Source organism: Ahaetulla prasina, chromosome 7, assembly GCF_028640845.1.
Source record: "Ahaetulla prasina isolate Xishuangbanna chromosome 7, ASM2864084v1, whole genome shotgun sequence".
NCBI classification, from domain to species: Eukaryota; Metazoa; Chordata; class Lepidosauria; order Squamata; family Colubridae; genus Ahaetulla; species Ahaetulla prasina.
Window position 1 is genome coordinate 91,129,426 of NC_080545.1, and position 23,331 is coordinate 91,152,756.

Genomic DNA, 23,331 nt, shown 5'->3' on the forward strand with positions numbered 1-23,331 from the left:
GGGAAAAAAAAAGAGTGATGGTGAAAAAGGTTTAGGTATGACAGAACAAATTAGATGCAAACTTCTTCTGAGGCATAGATAAAGGAGAAAAGGAGGTAATTGTCCTCCTCTTCATCGCTTCTGGTCAGATTGGATGTAAAATACTGTGTTTGGCCTGGGCTTCTCAAACGATGTCAACAAATTGGAGGGATTTCAGATGCAAAGCAGAGGAATTATAACCGGGTCTTCAGGAAATCATTAGCAGAAAAAAAATTGAGGGAGCTAAAATGTGACAAGATAACTTTCTAAAACAACCAAGCTAGGAACACACACACACACACACACACACACACACACACACACACACCCCAGAAGTGGGTTTCAGCAGGTTCTGACCAGTTCTGAAAAACCGGTAGCGGAAATTTTGAATAGTTCGGAGAACCGGTAGTAAAAATTCTGACTGGCCCCACCCCCATCTATTCTCTGCCTCCCAAGTCCCAGGAGGAAATGGGGATTTTGCAATAACCTTCTCCTGGGGTAGGGTGGGAATGAAGATTTTTCAGTATCCTTCTCCTGCCACACCCACCAAGCCATGCCACGCCTACCAAGCCGTGCCAACAGAACCAGTAGTAAAAATTTTTGAAACCCACCACTGAAATACACAAACATAGCAAGCGAGGAAGGGAGAAGTGAGGGGGGGGGATATTTTGTGTTATGAAAGAGAATAGATGGGGGAACTACAGCACAGACAAGAGATAAAGACAGATGTCTCATCATTTTGTTTAATCTATCCCAGGGGTCTGCAAACTTGGCTCTTTTAAGACTTGTGGACTTCAACTCCCAGAGTTCTGGGAGTTCTTCAATTCTGGGAGATGAAGTCCACAAGTCTTAAAAGAGCCAAGTTTGCAGACCCCCCCCCCTGGTGTATCCCACCGGATGGAGAGATCTAGAATTTGCTAAACTCCCAATACTTTCAACCAGCAGGTGAGAGATACCAGCAGCTGTACCCCAACGACTAAAAGACAAGTTCCCCAACTCAAGCACTTACTCTGCCTTTTTATTTTCTTTTTCTTTTTTTTTTTTGAGACCCTCTGTAGACTGGAAGGGGAATGGGTGCTAGGTAGGCGTGGCCATGGTGGGCGTGGTCTAGTCAGCCTGGTTGCTGGGTGGGCGTGGCCAAGGTGGGTGTGCCCTAGTCAGCTTCCTGCACCAAGGTGTGTGTTTGCGGGGGTGGGGGGCATTTTTGCCCTTCCCAGGCTCTGGAGGCTCAGGACTTTCCAGCCTTCCCGAACTTCCTGTAGGCCCGTTTTTCGCCCTACCCGAACCTCCACGCACGCCCTGCACTTACCTGCATCCAAAATGGGCTGCGTGGAGACTCCTGGGAGGGGAGGGATGGGTGGGGCCAGCCAGGAGTGGGACTTGTGGGGTTCTCTGAACTGCACAGAATTTTAGTTAGAGGTTCTCCCGAACCCCTGCGAACCCCCAGCAGCCCACCCCTGCTAACCATCTTCAGAGTGATTGGGGCCCAAGGTTGGCTGGCAGAACCAGGCCTTCATAGAAGGTCAGTATGTTTCGTGCAGATCTACTTTGGTGGGTGGGGGGAGATATGATATTCCAAAGGGTGGGGGCCACAGCAGAGAAAGCTCTTCTCCTGGATCTCACCCACCAGAATTCCTTGGCTGACGGTGTCCATAGAATGCCCCCTCTGCCAGCACGGGTGACCTGGGCTGATCCCAAAATAATCATTGGATGTCGGCAGGATCGCATGGAAAGATATTCCTTCAGACTCCATGCTTTCCAGTCATGAAGGCAAATATCAGAACCTTGAGGATGGAATCAAAAGCAGACCAGAATCCTATGACAACCCTAAAAAAATTAACGTGATTTCTTCATATTCTAGTAAATCGGCTCTCTTGTGATATTTTATACCAAGCTGTCTTCAAGGGCAGTCCCATGTATTACACGGTGCAGTAATCTAAACAATAGCAATAGCATTTAAACTTACCGCTTTACAGCCCTCTCTAAGAGATTTACAGAATTGGCATATTTCCCCCAACAATCTGGGTCCTCATTTTTACCCACCTCGGAAGGATGGAATGCGGAGTCAACCTTGAGCCTGGTGAGATTCGAACTGCCAAACTGCTGTGAGCCAGTGATCAGCAGAAGTAGCCTGCAGTACTGCGCTCTAACCACTGCACCACCGTGGCTCTTTGGAACCTCTTGTGAAAAGCAAGAGGGTACCAGGCCATGGATAATTCTATTAAGGCTATCATTTTCCTGATAGTGCCATTGCTGGCCCACCTGCCTAAGCTTGTGAAAAGCATCTATATTTCATAAAGAATTTCTCATTTTAAAATCACTTCATTCTGTTCGTTTGTGAATATTACTTTCCTTCCTGGTAAATTGCATTCGGAACTCTAGCCTTTGTCCCAGTTGTGACCTTAGGTCCTGTTTACAGATGCAGAAAAGCCTAGATTGTTTTTAATACAATGGGATGTTACAATACTAAGGTGCCTTGGAATTGCCATTAAGTGCCCCGATGGTTGTGTATTGAAAGGATCAAAAAGCTGACCTTCTGAGCGGCATGGATTTGTTTTGATCCAAAAAGGGAACGCATGCATCCGTGTTTATTAGGATGCATATAAAAAGAAAGAAAGAAAAGAAATTGATAAGGGAAACTGGCAAAAGTTTAAAAGAGAAAGAGAAACAGCAGCGTTGGACAGCAGCATTAATGGAAGCCATTTATTCATATTACGATTCACCTGTGGTTCCAATTCACCAATATGCTAAACAGCACACAGGTAGTCCTTGAATTACAGCCATTCTCTTAGTGACAGTACACTTATGACCATTGAAGCTTCTCCATGGTCACATGATCAAAATTCAGGCTTTTTGCAGTCGGCATAGATTTCTGATGGTTGCAGAGTCTTGAGGTCGTCATGTGATCACCATTTGTGAGCTTCTTAACTCGCTTCAAACAAGCAAAGTCAGTGGGAGAAGTCAGATTCGTTCAACAACTGCACGATTCATTTAACAACTGCATGATTCACTTAATGACTGCATGATTCACTTAACAATTGTGGCAAAAAAGGTTGTAAAATGGGATGCAACTTACTTAACAGCTACCTTGCTTAGCAATGGAAATTTTTCGCTCAATTGTGGTCGTAAAGTGAGGACTACTTGTAATAATCTTAGTGTCCAAATAATGACAATGTTAACTCTCCCGTCATTTAAGAAATGCTAAGTTTTCCTTCAGAGAAGAAGCACATGGATTTTTCTTTACCGTGGGATGCAACAGTGTTGTGGGTTGCTCTGTGCACAGAAGTTCTCCTACAATGGACCTCTGACTGCTAACCATGTGCAGCTTTAGAGACCTGCATACTGTTGCTTGATTATTTATGAATTAGCTAAACAATTTATACTAACTAAACAGGGGTGGGCTGCTGGGGGTTTTCAGGGGTTCGGGAGAACCTCTAGCTAAGATTCTGTGCAGTTTGGAGAACTCCGAAATCCCACTCCGGGCTGGCCCCGCCCACCCCTCCCCTTTTAGGAGTCTCCACGCGGCCTGTTTTAGATGCAGGCAAGTGCAGGGCACACCTGGCGGCTCGGGGAGGGCGAAAAACAGGCCTACCGGAAGTTCGGGAAGGGCCAGAAATGGGCCCATTTCCAGAGTTTCCAGAGGGCCTCCAGAGCCTGGGGAGGCTGTTTTCGCCTTCCTGGAGGCTCGAGGAAAGCCTCCAGAGCCCCGGGAGGGCAAAAATGCCTCCTTCCTGCCATGATGCAGGAGGCAGACTAGGCCACGCCTACCATGGCCACGCCTATCCAGCCACCAGGCAGAGAACCCCTTACTAAAATTTTTGAAGCCCACCCCTGTAACTAAACAATGGCTCAGGTTTGAAAAAAACAGAACCGATCGTTTGTGCTTCCTCTCACGGATTGTCCTAAATGGAAAACCCATCCTACATTTCCTCTCCTCTCCTCTCCCCTCCCTGACATGGAGACCTCCAAGACCGTTCCCCCAAAACCTGCCTATCCATTCATTATGGTCCTCAGACAGGCAGTAACATTTTAGCTTTCTGGCTTATAATTACACAAATACAGGCAGTTGAATTAGCTCAGCAGGTCAACAGAACAGTTCGGAGCTCAGTCTGTTTGTGGGTGAGTAGTGGAGGGGACAGTTGGGGAAGAGAAAGCTTCTCCTAAATTCATTGGTGGCTCCGAAGCTATAATTTGCGGTTTCAAAGTGTTTGCTGGTGGTCTTCGGGGAAGAAGGAATAACCTCTATTCCTTGCTTCAAGCTCGCGTGTAAAGATGCAGAGCCGGATGTTGAAAGAGGATGCCGGTATTGAATTTCAGAGTTTTCCTGCAATTTTTGCATATTTTACAATGTCACTTTAATGCCCGGTGAGAACAGTAAGTGGCAGAACTCTTTAGAGCTCAATCTTAGAATGAAGGAGGTTATGGGAGTCCTTTACATATTTTGGACTTCAGCTTTCAGACTGACTTGAGTTTAGGGATTTGATACCTTACGTATCTTAAAGCCAACATTTTGGGAGGGATGCCAGTGGCCTACACGTGCGCATCACTTTTATCCCCTTATTATCTCACATCAAGAATATTATTTTTTTTAAGATGAAGTACAACTCTGCAAATCCAGCTGCAGTAATATAACAGATCAATAAGGCAACTGTGGTCCAGGAGTTGGGTAGAAAGGTGGGCCAATTTGGTCTAGTGCAGTGGTTCTCAACCTTTATAGTGCTGCAACCCCTTTAATACAATTCCCCATGATGTGGTGACCCCAACCGTAAAATTATTTTCATTTTGAATTTATCGCGCCTGAAGCCGTATTGGCTAGCGATCTGAACTGCTTGCGATTGCCTTGAGGACGGAGGCATTAAAGCGGAGACTCCTCCCCTATTAAGTTTATTGCGCCTGAAGCCAGATTAGGCTAGCGATTGGGAGTGATTGCAGCTGGCTTGAGAGGGAGACATCAGAGCAAAGATTTCTCACTTTTTTAATTCATCGCGCCTGAAGCTGAATTTGGCTAGCGATTTGAAGAGCCTGCAGCTGGCTTGTGGAGTCAACCATTGGAACGCGATTCTTCGACTCGCAAGTATACTTCCCATATTTCCGATGGTCTTAGGCGACCCCTGGCAAATCGTCATTCGACCCCCAATGGGGTCCCGACCCACAGGTTGAGAACCGCTGGTCTAGTGGCTAAGAGGTGGGGTTCACATTCTATCAAAAGTGGTTCGCCCAGCATCGGAAGTGTGCGCACGCCATTTGTGTATAGGTGCGGCGTCAAACAACACAGGAATTTGCTCGTTCGTGTGTGCCGTCTACACATGCATATGGCATCAAAACCACAGCGCTATAGGACGGGATTGCACCACCCACAGGTTGCTACTACCGGTTCACCTGAACAGGTTTGAACTGGCTGAATACCACTTCTGGCTAAGGCACTAGCAGTGGTGAAATCCAATTTTTTTTATTACCGGTTCTGTGGGCATGGCTTGGTGGGTGTGGCTTGGTGGGCGTGGCAGGGGAAGGATACTGCAAAATCTCCATTCCCATCCCGCTCCAGGGGAAGGATACTGCAAAATTTCCATTCCCACTCCACTCTGGGAGAAGGATACTACAAAATCTCCATTCCAACCCCACTCTGGGACCAGCCAGAGGTGGTATTTGCCGGTTCTCCGAACTGCTCAAAATTTCTGCTACCAGTTCTGCAGAACCTGCTGGATTTCACCCCTGCGCACCAGCTTAGAAAAAGGGATAGTGTAGATAGATAGATAGTGTAGTGTAGTGGTATCCAATGTGTCTTATTTATTTGATTGTAAGTTGCTTAAAATCATGTAAAAGTGAGACGGGCATCTATATAAATCAAATAAATAAAAATTACATTTTAATGAAAGTTATTTGGATGCAGAGCTTGATTGTGTGCGCGCAGGGACACTTGTAGCTCCTATGGGGATCATCTTAAAAGCAGCTACTTTTTCTCCCCCTGGAATACACAGCTGCTGTCTTCAGCTAATGTTTGATCCAGGGAAAAGGGATACTAGTTTCAAGGTATTCCCAAATGTTGTTAGCTAAAGACGGCATTCTTTAAACCACAGTTTGGCTTTCAGATATGTAAAGCTCTTTTTAATAGCTGGTTTTTCTTTCCACAAAAATCAAAACAATTGATAAAATCAAATTAATACATTGATATTTTTTTTAAAGAGATGCTTATTCTAGAAAAGTGAGTTTTGGTTATCCCAAAGGTGCTTTTCCGAAAGGCAACTACACTTTTTATTTTTTTCCCTTGAAAATGTTTTGCTTTCCGTCTAAGAAACTTCATTTCACTTCAGAACTGAAAAAATTCCTGCATGAGAAATGAAACATTTTTAAAGGAAAAAAAAACCCCAAGAAAGTCCAGTTGTGCCGTCGGGACAACTATGATCTGGATCAGGGGTCTCCAACCTAGGCAACTTTAAGCCTGGAGGACTTCAACTCCCAGAATTCCCCAGCCAGCAAAGCAGCAAAGCTGGCTGGGGAATTCTGGGAGTTGAAGTCCTCCAGGCTTAAAGTTGCCAAGGTTGGAGACCCCTGATCTGGATGACTGAGAATCTCCATGAGTCTCTTATTACTATTAGTTTAGAATAAGCATCTCTTTAGATAGGAAGTAGGAGCAGTATGGGCATAAGCTTTCCCCTGCTGATGCATGCACACCATTGAAATAATGACACATTTCCGACAAAAAACTTGCGGGAAAAATATGAATTTTGTGGATGGGGTACCAAGAAAGAGAGAAAGAAAACATCCACAGCAAGTAAAACTTTATTGTTGAATGAGATGACTTTAGAAAGATGACAGGTGTGTGTGTGTGTGTGTGTGTGTGTGTGTGTGTGTGTGTGTAGAGAGAGAGAATAGATTAAGCAAAGCTTCATCAAGATTAACAAAGGAAGATTATTGACCTCAGCAGGAAAGAGCCGAAAACTGTTTTATCTTTAACCTTAGAAGAGGGATGTATTGTAGTTGGTGGGAAACCTCTCCGAGAATAAGAATAGCAACTTCCTGTTGGATTATTTCCCGATGGACCCTTCTTGAGTGGGGCTCTGGTTCTGAGAAATATTATGGCCATTCCAATGAAAATTCTGTTCTCCTTTGAACTGAGAATGTAAGGATCCATGTTGGGAATGGTGGTAAGTACAGGAATGGTTTACAAAAAAAAAAAAGTGGGGGGTACTAAATTGTCTCCCTCCATCTTGCTTTTTAAAAAATAATGATTGTATGCATGTTCCAGTAGCATTCATTCGCGTGGGATTCACAATAGCGAAAAGTAAATGATCCCAACACTTGATAAGTTTAAGTATGCTATATGTATGTGTACATCAATATGTATCAATATATGTATATGTATGTTAACCTCATAAATCTGTGGGTAGAAACAGGAAGACACGAAGGTGGAAAAGCCAGTAGCATGAGCACAGAACATAGAATATAGAACACAGAATAATTAAAACATGGGAATGTTTTAATTAATTAATGTTTTAATTAATAGAGAATAATTAAAACATGGGAATGTTTTAATTAAAGCATGAGAACAAGTATCTTCAGGGGGGAAGATTAGGAGTGAGGGAAAAGAAAGAAAGAAAGAAAGAAAGAAAGAAAGAAAGAAAGAAAGAAAGAAAGAAAGAAAGAAAGAAAGACTGAAGCCCTGATAAAATTTGTGATTTATTTCTGATTTTCATTTTCATTTATTAATGGGATTCCTTCTTTCACTGATAATTTTGAATTTTTAAAAACTAATAGCTACTTTTACTACTTTATTTTTATTTATTTGTTTTGTCAAGCATATATAAAATAACAGATATAAATATAAACGTGATTATGAATACATGAAATGGAATCAAATAAAATGGGGACATTAGGACAGAAACCGAAGGCACACTGGTGCGCTTATGCATGCCCCCTTATAGACCTCGTAGGAATGGGGTGAGGTCAACAGTAGACAGATTAAAATTTTGGGGTTTTGGGGATGAAACCACAGAGGCAAGGTAGTACATTCCAGGCATTGACCACTCTGTTGCTGAAATCGTATTTTCCACAATCGAGTTTGGAGCGGTTTACCTTAAGTTTTTATCTATTGTTTGCTCGTGTATTGTTGTGGTTGAAGCTGAAGTAGTCATTGACAATAATGAAATATAAGTAATACAGCAGCAATAACAATACAGTAATGGTTTTGCAGCAGATCCCTCCATCTCCTAATGCTGGTGACTAAAATAAACTAAAAATATTGTTGTCAGAACAATCCTTCCTTCTTAGGGAAGGAACAAATCTATGGATTCTTAAATTTACTAATATTTTTTTATTAGTAATAAGTGAGGAGTTCTAACAAATTATAACTGAATTCTAATAAATAATAAATCCTAATAAATTCTTCTTCCTTCTTAATAAATGGAACCATCTAGTCCAGCTGGTCTCAGATGTTCTCAGAAGCTGAGCAGGGTTGGCTTTAGTTAATATTTGGATGGGGGACTTTCAGAATTGTAGGTTATATTGAAACCTCGGGAAGCATCTCAGAAAGAAGTTGATTGAAAACAAGAATCAAGTTTAACTCACAGGCATTGCTTCTTTGATATTTCAAGGGAATTGTGCTTTTTGCCATTTGCTTGCTTAGAAAACTTAGATCAATATTTTAAAAACTTAATATTAAATGTTAATAGGAGAAACTTGAGAATAAAGTGTCAATGAATTGGGTGCTCTTACTTCGAATACTTAATTTGGATTCATCATGTTTGTAGTTCCCAGAAACAAAAGGAAGCCAGGATTAAAATCCTAGTTTAGAGGATAGGCAAGCATAGGAGAGTTGAGCCTACTATTTTATTGTACCTTGAGATCCCCAAAACTTGTGAATTTTGTCATGGAAGAATTAAATGTTTAAAGGAATCTTGTATGAGGCCAAAGACAAACTTGCAGAACACCTTTATTTTTTGCCATAATTAAGGTTATGGAGGGAATTAGGTCAGAGATGGGTTTCAACAGGTTCTAACCAGTTCTGGAGAACCGGTAGCAGAAATTTCAAGTAGATCAGAGAACTGGTAGTAAAAATTCTGACTGGCCCCGCCCCCATCTATTCTCTGCCTCCCGAGTCCCAGCTGATCGGGAAGAAATGGGGATTTTGCCATAACCTTCCCCTGGATTGGGGTGGGAATGGAGATTTTACAGTATCCTTCCCATGCCATGCCCACCAAGCCACACCACGACCACCAAGCCACACCCACAGAACTGGTAGTAAAAAAATTTGAAACCCACCACTGAATTAGGTATGTCTATGAAGAGAAGGGATAGTGGTGATATAATATCAGTCTTTCGGTAACTGAGGGGCTGTCATAGAGAAGAGGGGAGTCCGCCTCTTCTCCAAAGCACCTCAGAGCAGGACAAGAAGTAACAGGTTAAGAAGATCATTAAGGAGAGATCCAATCTAGAACTAAGGAGAAATTTCCCAACAGTGAGAACAATTAATCAATGGAACGGCTTGCCACCAGAAGTTATGGGTGCTCCAAAATTGGAGGTATTAAAGAAGAGATTGAAGAGGCATTTGTCTGGAATGGTATAGGATCTCCTGCCATGGGCAGGTGCTGTATAAGCAATAGCAATAGCACTTAGACTTATATACTGCTTTACAGCCTCTCTAAGCAGTTTTACAGAGTCAGCCTATGGCCCCCAACAATCTGGGTTCTGATTTTACCCACCTCGGAAGGATGGAAGGCTGAGTCAACCTTGAGCCTGGTGGGATTTGAACTGCCAAACTGCAGTCAGCCGCAGTCAGCAGAAGTAGCCCCTAACCACTGTGCCACCAAAACTAGACCTCCAAGGTCCCTTCCAATCCTATTATTCTATGTTCTATAAAACGGTCTATTAAAAGAAGTTTGTATTATAGGGATATGAGTCCCCAAAAGCTTACAGATTTCCCTATGAAGTTATTTTTAAAAATCACAAATTAAAGCAGAAATAGGATAACAGTGTCCTGAAGCTGGAAAAATATGAAACCCAACCCGTTGAGCCATTAAAACAAGGATTCTTACAGCAACTTTAAGATTTAATATATATTGTGCTGCAGTTTTTTTTAAGGAAAAGAGCCTCACCTCAGTTATGCATAAAGACCATAAGAAGGCAATTATAGTCCACCAACAAAACAGGCAGTGTAAGAGTTGCTAAGAGCAAGAAACTAAAAGAAAATTTAGAAAGAAAAAGAGAAAGGGATCAACGTAGAGCCAAAAGGGAAGGATGGCACAGAGGGAGGGAAGCAACCTTTGAAATATCAGAAGGTGTGAAAAATTATGGTTTCATCTAACAAACCAGAATGCAGCTATTAAGAGTCAAATCTATTAAAATAGGTGAGAATATGCTTGGTGACTTTAATGAGAGTTAGATCTCACCTTTATTGGAGAGAAGGTTGCTTTTCATTTGGCCTGGCATTTGCAAGCATCGTTATGATAATCTACGTATCAGAAACTTTGTGTTTAAAAGAATTATTAAAAAAAAAAAAATACCGAAGAGCGATATGGGACTGGGGCAAGGAAGAGAATAAATTAGAAACATCTAAATGAGCTGAATTATGCAGAAAGAAAGAAAAAAGAAATAGGTGGTGGAATTGTCAGGGGGGGGGGGTCTGCAGGAAATGGTCAGAAAATCAGGGTGGCAGCTGGAAAGGCTCAATCAAAGTGTGACATGGATTTTTTAAAAAAGTAGATCTGATGTAGGAGAGGAGCAAAAAGATCTGGGTGGCAGAGATAAGTGAGTCATCAGCCTAGAGTCGATACGTTGCCACAAACAGTCTTCAATTGAACACCTCTTGACTTTGGTTAACCTTTACCTGGTGCCAATTTAGTATTCGACCTTAGTTGACTAGATTCTGGTGTACAGGCTTGAGCAATAAAGCTTCTTAACTGCCACTTAATGTATGGTCCCAATGACAGTTTCAGTCCAGGGGTGAAATATTCCCAGTTTGGACCGGATCACCCGATCCCGTAGCGATGGCGGCGGCTGGTTCAGAGAACTGGTAGCAAAAATCCCTGCCCCACCTCCATGCCCAGCTGAGCCGCACAATCATCAGAGTTTTGTTTTTTTACTTTTAAAAGCATGTTTTCTTCTGCCGAAAAAATGCTTTTAAGAGTAAAAAAAAAGCATCTGATGATCGTGCGGCTCAGCTGGGATCATCAGAGCCTTTTAAAAACATTTTTTCTACAACCTCTTTGGCCAAAGAGGTTGTAAAAAAATGTTAAAAACTCTGGCGATCAACTGAGTTGCTTGATCGTCAGAGGCTTTTTTTCTTTTAAAGGCAAAAAATGCTTTTAAGAGTAAAAAGCATCTGATGATCGTGCGGCTCAGCTGGGATCGTCAGAGCCTTTTAAAAACATTTTTTTACAAAAATTAAAAAATGCTTTTAAAAGTAAAAACAAAAAACTAAACTTGGCCACACCCACCAAGTCACATTACCCCTCCCACCTCACCAAGCCACGCCCACAGAACTGGTGGTAACAAATTTTACATTTCACCAGTGTTTCAGTCAAACCAGCGTGGCTACCATCTTAACACTTTTTTAAATCATACTCTGTGGCCATCCATGTGTGTATGTGTGTGAGTGTTTGCATGTGTGCACATGGCCTGGGTATGTTGCGATGGGAAAACTTTTGAAGTCGTCAAAACAGAAGTGGGCATTTAGCATCTGAGTGTTTCATTTTCAAGAACCTTTGTCCTGATACTAAACTCCGTATAAAAGAAAACAAACCAAACTGGATATAGATTATTATTCAGCAAAAAGGGGGGAAAAAAATCTGTTAAAGTTGACCATTAAACACTGTAGAGAAGCAAACAATTAAAGGTAATCCATAACCTTATTATTGGAAAACTAGTGAACATCACAGTTCTCATTTGGAGAACTCATTTCTCTTTGTGTTTGTGTCTATAAATATATACACACAGACACCTACATGCTATACATATAAATGTTTCTCATCCCAATTTTTTTTTTCTCATTTAATCCTGTAATCTTATTTTATCTTTGATTTCTGTATTTTTTCCCCTTCAATCACCCCATCATCACAACTGGTTCCCTGAAGTAAATGTTCATTTATATGTTGTTGTTAGTTGCAAATTTGTGTCCGACCCATCGCGACCCCGTGGACAAAGTTCCTCCAGGCCTTCCTGGCCTCTACCATCGTCTGGAGTCCATTTAAGCTCATGCCGACTGCTTCAGTGACTCCATCCAGCCACCTCGTTCTCTGCTGTCCCGTTCTTCTTTTGCCCTCAGTCTTTCCCAGCATTAGGCTCTTCTCCAGGGAGTCCTTCCTTCTCATTAGGTGGCCAAAGTATTTCAGTTTCATCTTCAGGATCTGACCTTCTAAAGAGCAGTCAGGGTTGATCTCCTCTAGGACTGACCGGTTGGATCGCCTTGCAGTACAAGGAACTCACAGAAGTTTATTATCATTTATTTTTTATTATTATTTTTTATTATTATTATTTATATACAAATAATAATTAACCAAGCCCTTCCCTCAAGGAGTGATCTTCCTTCTTTTCTTTGCCCGTGTACATGCAAGTGTGTGTGTTTGTATGTTTCTAAGTTGCTACTACATATGACCTTCTTTTCCCTTCCAGGAAGTTGATGGCAATAAAGTGATGTCTTCATTTGCCCCACACAACTCATCTACCTCCCCCTCGAAGGCCGACGAAGGTGGGCGTCAGAGCGGAGAATCGTTTTCCAGCACGGTGCTGGGAACTCCTGAACGGCGTAAAGGAAGCCTAGCAGATGTGGTAGACACTCTCAAACAGAGGAAGATGGAGGAGATGATCAAGAATGAGCCTGAAGGTAAGGAGACATGTTGACTTTGCTACTCTGATCAACTGGACTCCCTACATTCAGGAAGATGAGTCTACATATGTCTGTGGTTTTTCCCTTCATATATTATGGATAAAGAGGACATCGTGATTGATAATATACAGCCATCCAGGGTGTGGTTGAACAAAAACTTCCTGTTTTTCCTACAGTATGTGCCAGGCATTCTGTAGTTGGCATTTTTCTTCTACTGATTGTGGAGATCAGGCTACAAATGGTTCTGAAATTGTTTCCTGTGTAAGGAGATATTTTCTTCCACAATTCCGGGCCTGCTTAGCTTCTGAGAACACTTGTGCCTATCAGATTCTGCCAAGGTTCCCTTAGTTTTGGGCAGAAGTCCATCTTTCCCTTCTCTCTTTCTTTCCTTTTATCTCCCACAATCTCAAATCCTCTTGAAATATGACCAGAAAGCTCATGGCCAGCATTTTCCTTCACTATAGGCCACATAAATGATGGAAATTCAATAATATCTGGATTGTTGAACGTATTGTGTATGTTACAATGACAAACGTAAGTTGTTGTGAGTCTTAGGGGCATGTTTCTCCTTTCTCTTCCTTCCTTCTGCATAGTCGTAGAAAGATAGCTAAGCTTCAGTTTCCATTATTGATTATCTGAGGCAGAATGAATCCTCCAAACCATACGTAATGATGACTGTTGGCTGAATTAAGCTGTGGTTTTAATCTGATGTGCTTCAGTGAAAGCATGAAAAGTGACCATAATTGGTCCATGTTTTGATATCATGGTGGACTGGGTTTTAATCTAAACTTTTCAAATTTTTCTTCTTGTCTGAACCAGGAGAGGAGGTAGAGATGGAAGGTTTTTCTGCAGCTCATTCCTATAACGCTAAACCATTATTTAATTTGTTATGTAAATTAGCCTATAAACTGAAACAGAGAGAGATAACAAGATGCCTTCCTGAGATTTGGGAAATCAGCTTCTATCAGCCACAGCCAACATGGTCAGAAGTAAGAATTTGTAAGCACTGTCAACCCAAACATTTGGAAGACACTAAATGGCCTTTTAAATTTGCCTTTCAAATCCTGCGTTAAAACAAATCTATCTGTAGACTTTGTACATTACTCCCATCATTCCTTATGATATATAAAAAAAGACTCTGTTATACTTACCGTATATACTCGAGTATAAGCCGATCCGAATATAAGCCGAGGTACCTAATTTTACCACAAAAACTGGGAAAAACTATTGACTCGAGTATAAGCCGAGGGTGGGAAATGAGGCAGCTACTGGTCAATGTAAAAAATAAAGATAGAGCCAAGTAAAATAACATGAATATTTATTTGAACGAAAAACAATAAAAGTGCAAAAGGGGGTCCCCAAAAAGAATATGGTATCAAAAATACAGTATCTTTAAAAGTAACAGCAACCAAGCTAACGAGAGCTAAAATCCCTCAAAACTGGAGTTCTCCTCCTCATCATCTGTTTGTCCAAACAGAGCTTCAGCTACTTCAGCTTCTGTGATGTTATCCGCATATACGTTGTCGTCATCACTGAGTTCACAGTCGTCATCATCACTGCTGTCACTCTCATACAATGCGCTGTCTTCACTGCCATCCATAGCATTACTAATGCCACATTTCTTGAAGGCACGTTGCACCATGTCCTCTGGAATATCTTCCCATGCATCACGAACCCACTGTGCTATTAGTTCTATGTCTGGCTTTCTCAGATTTCCAACTTTTGTCAGACGAGCTTGACCAGATGTCATCCATTCATGCCACATCCTTCGCACATGGTCCTTGAAAGGTTTATTTAAACTGACATCTAGGGGCTGCAATACAGATGTAAGCCCACCTGGAATAACGGCCAAAGTGACTTGAGATGACTTTGCCAATTTTTTTATGTCATCAGATGTGTGGGCTCTGAACATATCCCAAACTAACAGTGATCTTCTAGTCCAGTCCCCACTCCTCAAGCAAGAGATCCTATACTGTTTCAGACAAAGGATTGTCCAGTCTGTTCTTTAAAAACCCTCCAGGAATGAAGTGTCCAATAAGGTTCAAATTGCAAGTACCGGTAGTCCTCAATTTAAGACTGCAATTGAGCCCAAAACATTGTTTTGTTATTTTCCCTAACCGTGTATGTATCCCCTGCCCCCATTTTACGCCAGGCTGCCATCAAAGCACGGCTGAATATTATTATTATTATTATTATTATTATTATTATTATTATCATTATCATTATCATCATCACCATCATCATCATTATTATTATTATTATTATTATTATTATTATCATTATCATTATTATCATTATCATCATCATCATTATTATTATTATTATCATTATCATTATTATCATTATCATCATTATTATTATTATTATTATTATTATTATTATTATTATTATTATCATTATCATTATCATTATCATCATTATCATCATCATTATTATTATTATTATTATTATTATTATTATTATTATATGATGATGATGATTTTTTTGCATTGGACAGAGCGAGCTTCAGTTTACCAAACTTTGTATCTTTTAATGAAACGTGTTAGTCTGGAAGGGACTGTTTGAACTCACAAAACACTTGCAACTTTTAGTTCCGTGCTGAGGATTTTTGGAAAGCAGCCCAGCAATATTTATTTATTGCTCGGACTGCTCTTATTTTCACTCCCCCTTTTCTTTTCTTTTCCTTCCCTCCCTCCCTCCTTCTCTGCCTCTCTTTCGTCCCCCACCTCCCGGGATCCTTGCGGGTCGAAGGTTCTGCCCTGCCTTACACCAGCCGCCCACCTATGCCAAGGTCTCCCTGGCTCTTTCGCTCTCTGTAAGCAGCGGCTTCTCGGCAGCGTCGCCCCCCTCCCCTCCATGGATCGGCTCCTTCCCCAGCACTGAAGGCATCCTTAGGAATACACCTCCACCTCCAGGAAAATAAAAAAGGCAGAGAAGGTAAATCGCCCGCCCCGTTCGGAAAGGAAGGGGAGAGGACTCCAATGGAAGAAGGGAGAGGAGAATTACCAATAACAAACACAAAGCGCTGGGTTAGAGGTGCCTTGTCATGTACAAGGAGATCAGAGAGGGCAACCACCGCGAAACAATAATCAGACTCAAAACGGGCTGCTTATTTGCCATTTGCTCTGGGTAGAACGGGTTGTTTAAAAAATTGGTTTGGAGAAGGAAAGCTAATTTGCTGATCTGCGAGGTCGGTTTCTTTTGCCTCCTTCTTCTTCCTCCTCCTTCTTCCCACCCTAGCTTGCAATGCCCCATCTCTCCTCCTCCTCCTCCTCCTGCCCCCTCTCGGGGAGAAATTGTTTGTTCTTGCCGTATTTCTCCGCTTTCCAAGAGGCTTTTCTTTTCACCTCTTTCTCCCCACCTCCCCAATTTCCATAGGGAAAAAAACCCTAGGAAAACTTGGCAAAAATAAAATAAAATAAAAAGTACTGAGTGCAAATGTTTTTTTTATACTGTAGTTGGAGTTTTCCACGTTTCTTTCACATTCAAGGCAGCATTCTCCCCATCCTCGCTGCTTTTCCAAAACATGCTTTGAAACCTTTGCATTTTATTGGGATGTATTCAGTGACAACGCCCCTCCGCCCCTCCGAGGCGAGAGGAGGCAGTAAGAGGAGGCGAGTGACAAACAAATAAAGAGAGTTCTTCTCGCCTTGGCGTTTGACACACTCGCCGTCCTCTCCGAAAGCCGAAATTGAGTGCGAGCGGCAGTGGGGGTGGGTGGGTGGGTGGGGAGGCCGCCGTGAAGTGCCGGCTGGGGAGCCGGGATTGAAGTGCCGGCATGCTTTGCCAGCTCGGCCGGCTCGTTTTGGGCGGCTGGCCTCGGCGTTTTCTTCCGCCGCTTTTGATGGCGGCGGCGGTGGTCGGCGGAGGCGGAGGGGCGTTCGACATTTCGCCCCTCTCACTCGTCCTCCTCTTGCCCGCGGTGGGGGCGGAGGCGTTGTCACCCTCGCCCTCCTCTCCAGCCGAAATTGAGTGCGGCGGCAGGAGGCCGCCGTGAAGTGCCGGCTGGGGGCCAGGAGCCAATCCCGGCCCCCAGCCGGCACTTCACGGCGGCCTCCCCACCCCCACTGCCGCTCGCACTCAATTTCGGAGAGGAGGGCGAGGGTGACAACGCCAAGCGAAGAACTCTATTTGTTTGTCACTCTCGCCCAGCGGCGTTTGTCACCCTCGCCCTCCTCTCCGGCGAAATTGAGTGCGGCGGCAGGAGGCCGCCGTGAAGTGCCGGCTGGGGGCCGGGATTGGCTCGGGCTCCCCAGCCGGCACTTCACGGCGGCCTCCCCCCACCCACCCACCCCCACTGCCGCTTCACACTCAATTTCGGAGAGGAGGGCGAGGGTGACAAACGCCCCCTCCGCCCCCACCGCGGGCAAGAGGAGGGCGAGTGAGAGGGGCGAAATGTCGACGCCCCTCCGCCCCGCCCCTCCGCCGACCACCGCCGCCGCCGCCATCAAAAGCGGCGGAAAGCGCCGGAGGCCAGCCGCCCCAAAACGAGCCGGCCGAGCTGGCAAAGCATGCCGGCAGCATTTGGGCTCGTCCTGCCGGCCCAGCTGTTCCCGAGGGCAAAAAACCCTCTCCCTGGGTCGGCTCTGCAAGGGTAGACTCGCGTATAAGCCGAGGGGGCGTTTTTCAGCACAAAAAACGTGCCGAAAAACTCGGCTTATACTCGAGTATATACGGTATGTTTATTATGTAAGATGAAGCATCAATGTTCTTCTGCTTCTTATATAAATGATATAAAAAATTAGCCCAACATGCTTCTGAGGATATGTTGCATTGACATTAGCCGAGCAGCTTCATTGGAAAGGGAACTGTACCCTTAGTGCTGGCCATCCCCATGCATGTCTTTGAGTAGATTAGCAATTTAAGACTATCCTAAATTAATAGATAATTAATAAATTTGCCCTTTTGCCAAAGCAAAACGTAATGGGGGTCTCTGGCTCCATCAAAGAACTGCCTGAAGCAATTGTACTCTGGAGATATTCCTTAAAATGAAATGCAATGATGTTGAATCCAGAAGAAGAGTGACCTAGTAGGAAAGGCTTTCAATGGTAATCAGGTTTGAAAATTTGTAGTGCTCTTTCCCTGCTATTTCCAAGTTTTGATTCCGGGAACTTCATATCCTTTTCCTCTTAAGAACTATAAAATGCTTCCCCTTGAGGAGATCCCAAATGTTGAAATGCTAGAAGAGAGCTGGATATTATTTTGATGGGTGGAACTGCATTTTACATTTGGGATGGTAGGAGCCAGGCTGGAGAAGATGCCGAGTGGATGAACCTTTGTGGCTGTTTTCAAAACGATGGGGAAGTAGGCCACTGAAATTAGCAGCATTATTGGAGTAAAATTTAGGGCTCACAATTGTATCCAGGATTTTGATCATTGTTTTTCCTGTCCTGTGTATTATGGTGCAATACTTAAAGTGATAGACTTAAGATTGAGGAGATCCAAGAAAGCCCATTGGGTGACTTTGGGCTGGTCACTCTCCTACGAAACCTCAACCTAGCTCACAGGATTAGTTCAAATTGGTTCACTTAGTGACTTGTTTGAAGTTACAGTGGCACTGAAAAAAGTGACATGACCGTTTTTCGCATTTATGACCGTTGTGGCATCCCCAGGGTCACCTGATTTACATTCGGATGGTTGACAACTGACTCACATTTATGACCGTTGCATTGGCCGGGAGTCATGTAATCTCCTTTTGCAACCTTCTGACAAACAAAGTCAATGGGAAAACCAGATTCACTTAACAACCATGTTTCTAGTTTAAGAACTTCAGTGATTCGCTTAACAAATGTGCTGAGAAAAATAGTAAAATGAAGCAAAATTCACTTAACATGTTTCTCGCTTAGCAACATAAATTTTGGGCTCAATTGTGGTCGTAAGTGGAGGACTTCCTGTACACTTTACAAGGGGGAGGGGGTACTTGGTTCAAATGGACAGTGTTTGGCTTGGTTTTGCATTGAACAATCCTTGTTTTCCCTTGCATTTTTTTTCTCCTCTACCTCCGTAGCTTGGAAGAGAAAATGGTCGTATCGATTCATCGTTCCCTTCCTTCATTTTCTAGATGATGATAATAATAATAATAATAATAATAATAATAATAATAATAATAATAATAATAATAATAATAATAATAATAATAATAATAATAATAATTTAATTTGTATACCGCCCTTCTCCCGAAGGACTCAGGGCGGTGAACAGCCAAATAAAATACAAACAGAAACATACACAATATTAAAAACAACCCTTAAAAAACTGATTCAATTAGCCAGAAAATTGATATTGGCACAAAAGGTAGGAGTTTTCAGAGAAGCCAACGTTTTAGGGCACAGCCGTGGTTAAAAAAAAAAAAAGAGTTTAGAGACACCGTTGTGCCATTACAATAAATGATGGATGGTGAATTAACTAAAAATAGACCCTGAAATACTTCAGAATTCTTCACACCATTCCTAACACCAGTCCAGCTTCATCCCTTGTAGGGCTTGGCCAGCATCCAACTATAGCTGTCAGCTGTGTGGACCATCTAAATTTGTTCAGTGAAAACTAATCGCCATGGTGATTGGAGCACTGGAGATTCCTTCCTGCCCACATCCTGTTGGTTGTTAACGTCGTTCAGATGGACAAGGAAAGAAATCTTCCTCTTCGTGATGGAACTTGTTTTGAAGAGAGGAGAGTTCAAACGAATCACGAATTTGGGGCTTAGCTGGCTCTATGGATTAGACTTTGATGAGGGAATAGAGGGGGAACGCCTCAAATTTGCAGCTGGCAGGAATAGCCAACACTCCAGAAGGTAGGCTCAAGATCCAGATTGTTCTCAGCAGACTTGAATACTGAGCCCTCTCTTATCAAAATGAAATACAACGTAGAGAAAACGCTCAGGCAGGAAAAACCAAAAGAAGGACTAGGGATGACACAATTAGCAGTGGTCCAATATCTCAGGGGCTGCCACGAAGAAAAGGGGATCAACCTATTCTCCAAAGCACCTGAGGACAGGACAAGAAACAATGGGTGGAAACTAACTAACTAAAGACCTAGAAATAAGGAGAAATCTTACAGCAAGAACAATCAAGCAGTGGAGCAGCTTGCCTTCAGAAATTGTGGGATGCTCCATCACTGGAGGCTTTTAAGAAGAGACTGACAGCCATTTGTCTGAAAAGATTTAGGGTCTCCTGCTTGAGCATTGAGGGATGGACTAGAAGTCCTCCAAGGCCCCTTCCAATTCAGTTATTCTGTTCAGTTTCATTCTGACTGCCACCATTTCTCCATCGCAGCCTATCCATAAATATATATATATATTTTTTAAATGAAAATCTGAACCTTTGTTCTCATACAAGCAAAGATGGGCAGCATTTGAAGAAGGATGCTTGCTTGTCTTCCAAAGGGATGGAAAGAGATCTCAAACTGTGCTTAGCTTTCATAACGTCTCCAGCGATGTATCTGGCTAGGCGGCTTCTCAGTATCCTAGAGGTCTCTTTTAACTACAGGTTAATAAAAGGAAACACATGCAAGAGAGATTTCCTGTACATGTTCCAATTCAACTTGTCCAGAGCTTTGATATCCAGCCATTAAATGCCTGGCTGAAAATAATGATTTGGGGGATAGAAGACTAGAAATATTTCGTGGGGGAGGGAAATACCTTATGTTAATATTCACTTTCTTTCAATCTTGTTTAGTTCATCGTCTGGTGTTCCTTTGGAGACAGTTACCCCTCATGCTCAGGGTTGTGTTGGCTCAGTGGCTTAGATGCTCAGATTGTCGATTAAAAAGGTCGGCAGTTCAGCGGTTCGAATCCCTAGTGCCGCTTAACGGGGTGAGCTCCAGTTACTTGTCCCAGCTTCTGCCAACCTAGTAGTTCGAAAGCATGTAAAATATGCAAGTAGAAAAATAGGGACCACCTTTGGTGGGAAGGTAACTGCATTTGGTGTGCCTTTGGCGTTGAGTCATGCCAGCCACATGACCACGGAGACATCTTTGGACAGCGCTGGCTCTTTGGCTTTGAAATGGAGATGAGCACCGCCCCCAAGAGTCAGGAACGACTAGCACATACGTGCGAGGGGAACTTTTACCCCTCATGCTACTACAAGGATTTATGATGGCCGTGTTCACACAGTATTATGAACTGGGGTTAAGACTTAACGTACAACATGTCGTTTGGTTGTGGTTGGTCATCTTTATCCTGAACTGGCTCGGTTGTGTATGTGTGGCTGTGTGTACTATATGAACTTAAATCTTTTGGGTTAGCTTAGGATCCAATGTATTGTAGGAATGTAAATAGTGGGTTAAGACAGTCTCCAAGGTTTGGACATTGGGCAAATGCAGCCATGATCACATTTTGGTGAACAACTGGCTCACCTGGCTGACCTCTTGCAATTTGTAGTGGTTTTGTCAATTTCTGGCATTTTCTTCTGGTTTCGGGGGGGGGGGGAGAAAGAGGATTCACTTAACCATCATAGTGTTTTCTTAATGACCGTTGTTAAAAAAACAACAACAACAGTAACTTCAAATCCAGTCATATGATGCCTTGACTGACGACTGCCACAATCTATGGCCTAAATAGCAATAGCAATTGCACTTGGACTTATATACCACTTCACAGTGCTTTACAGCCCTCTCTAAGCGGTTTACAGAGTCAGCCTATGGCCCCCAACAATCTGGCTCCTCATTTTACCCACCTCGGAAGGATGGAAGGCTGAGTCAACCTTGAGCTTGGTGAGATTCGATCTGCCAAACTGCTGGCAGCCGTTGATCAGCAGAAGTAGCCTGCAGTACTGCACTCTAAGCACTGCACCACCTCAGCTCTTATATTCTGGGCTCCATTATGTTTGTATGTGAAGGATTATTTGTACCCCATTTTAGTTGTGTAATTCAGAAACGTGTGGATGCCCCTCCCTATACCCCACACGTTCCTTCCGAGGGATTGTTTTTGAATGGAATATAGTCTCTACACTTGGGAGTCATTGGATATTTTCCATTTCTTTTCATTCCCAGGTGCAAATCAGTGGGAAATTGTACTCCCCTATCTCAGCAGTTTGCTGCTGAATTGCAGCAAATCAGTGGAAGAGCTCAGGAGCTACAATAAGTCACATTTGGGCTTGTGGGCATTTTAAGAGATTATAGGTTGCCTATCTCTGCTAGAGTGAGTCTTCCAAAGGATTCTGTCATAAAAGAGATCCTCTTTTGAAAGAGGTGCTCTGATAATATTAATTATTGGGTTTGATTTTTTTTTAATGTTAAATATGTGTTCTCATTATACCAGTTCCTCCTTCTCTACAATGTGCTTCTCCTCTACTTTTTAAGAATCTGAATACAGGGAGCTGCGCATGTTGTTCAGCCAGAGCTCATGTGAGAAAATAAATAAATAATAATATGTATAATGCAGTGATGAAATCCCATTTTTTTTTTACTACCGGTTCTGTGGGTGTGGTTTGGTGGCCGTGGTATGGCTTGGTGGATATGGCAGGGGAAGGATACTGCAAAATTCCCATTCCCTCCCCACTCTTGGGGGAAGGATACTGCAAAATCTCCATTCCCATCCCACTCTGGGGCCAGCCAGAGGTGGTATTTGCTGGTTCTCCGAACTGCTTAAAATTTCCACTACCGGTTCTCCAGAACCCATCAGAATCTGCTGGATTTCACCCCTGGTATAATATATTATACTGAATATGAACGATAATAAATAGAATGATGAGCAAAAATAGCTGAGCTGGACCAGATGAGAACCATTTCTTAATTATTGACATAGTATAGATGTTCTAGATCAGCGGCCCCCCAACGTTTTGGGGCACCAGGGACCGGTTCCGTGGAGAGAGGTTTTGCGGCAGACCAGAGGGGACATGATTTTGCATGCTGCCTGTATCCCGTGGATGGGGCTTCCCTTGTTTGCCTGGTCTGGTTTCTGGCATGCCTTGGCCCGGTGGTGGACCACAGACCAGAGGTTGGGAACCCCTCTTCTAGATGTTGCCAATCATATTGTATAGAGCAAAAACCACAGAGGGGGAAATGAAATAAAGAGAGGCATGAAATTTCCACTCGTCAGAGATTTTAAGGATTTGGGTCAGTGGTGGTATTACCTTCACTACCGGTTCGCAAATGTGAGCACGTGTGATCTCTGCATATGCGCAGAGATCACATCCTCCTGCTGCCGCAACCGGTTCGCCTGAACTGGGTGGAACTGGTAGAATCCCACCCATGATTTGGCTACGTCTCAGACCCCCAGGAGACATGGGTTTTTATGTCTTGCTAATGTTGCCTGTTAAGGTAAATGAAACCAAGTCTCAGCATCCTATATTTCATGTGGCCATTTGAGAAATCGTTGGGTGTGCAAAATTTCATTTTCTTATTTTCTGTAGAAGTTTTAATTGTCAGACCTGCAAATCCAGTCTTCCCATTCATATATCCAAACGCATCAGTGCTGTGATTGCAAATGACTTCCCCCACCCCCACCCACCCCTTTTTAATCAGGAGTTGGCGGGACCACGGCTTTGTTTAATGTC

At 43.0% G+C, this 23,331-nt stretch overlaps 1 protein-coding gene across 3 annotated transcripts in view; it reads left to right on the top strand.

The window, feature by feature from the left end:
• The window catches only part of SOX5 (SRY-box transcription factor 5), a 623,404-nt gene that overhangs the window by 126,583 nt on the left and 473,490 nt on the right, over positions 1-23,331 (top strand). For all 3 annotated transcript variants that reach the window (XM_058191770.1, XM_058191771.1, XM_058191772.1), the window contains exon 3: positions 12,625-12,835. In XM_058191770.1, the coding sequence (XP_058047753.1) occupies positions 12,625-12,835 (211 nt within the window). The remainder of the gene's footprint in view (positions 1-12,624; positions 12,836-23,331) is intronic.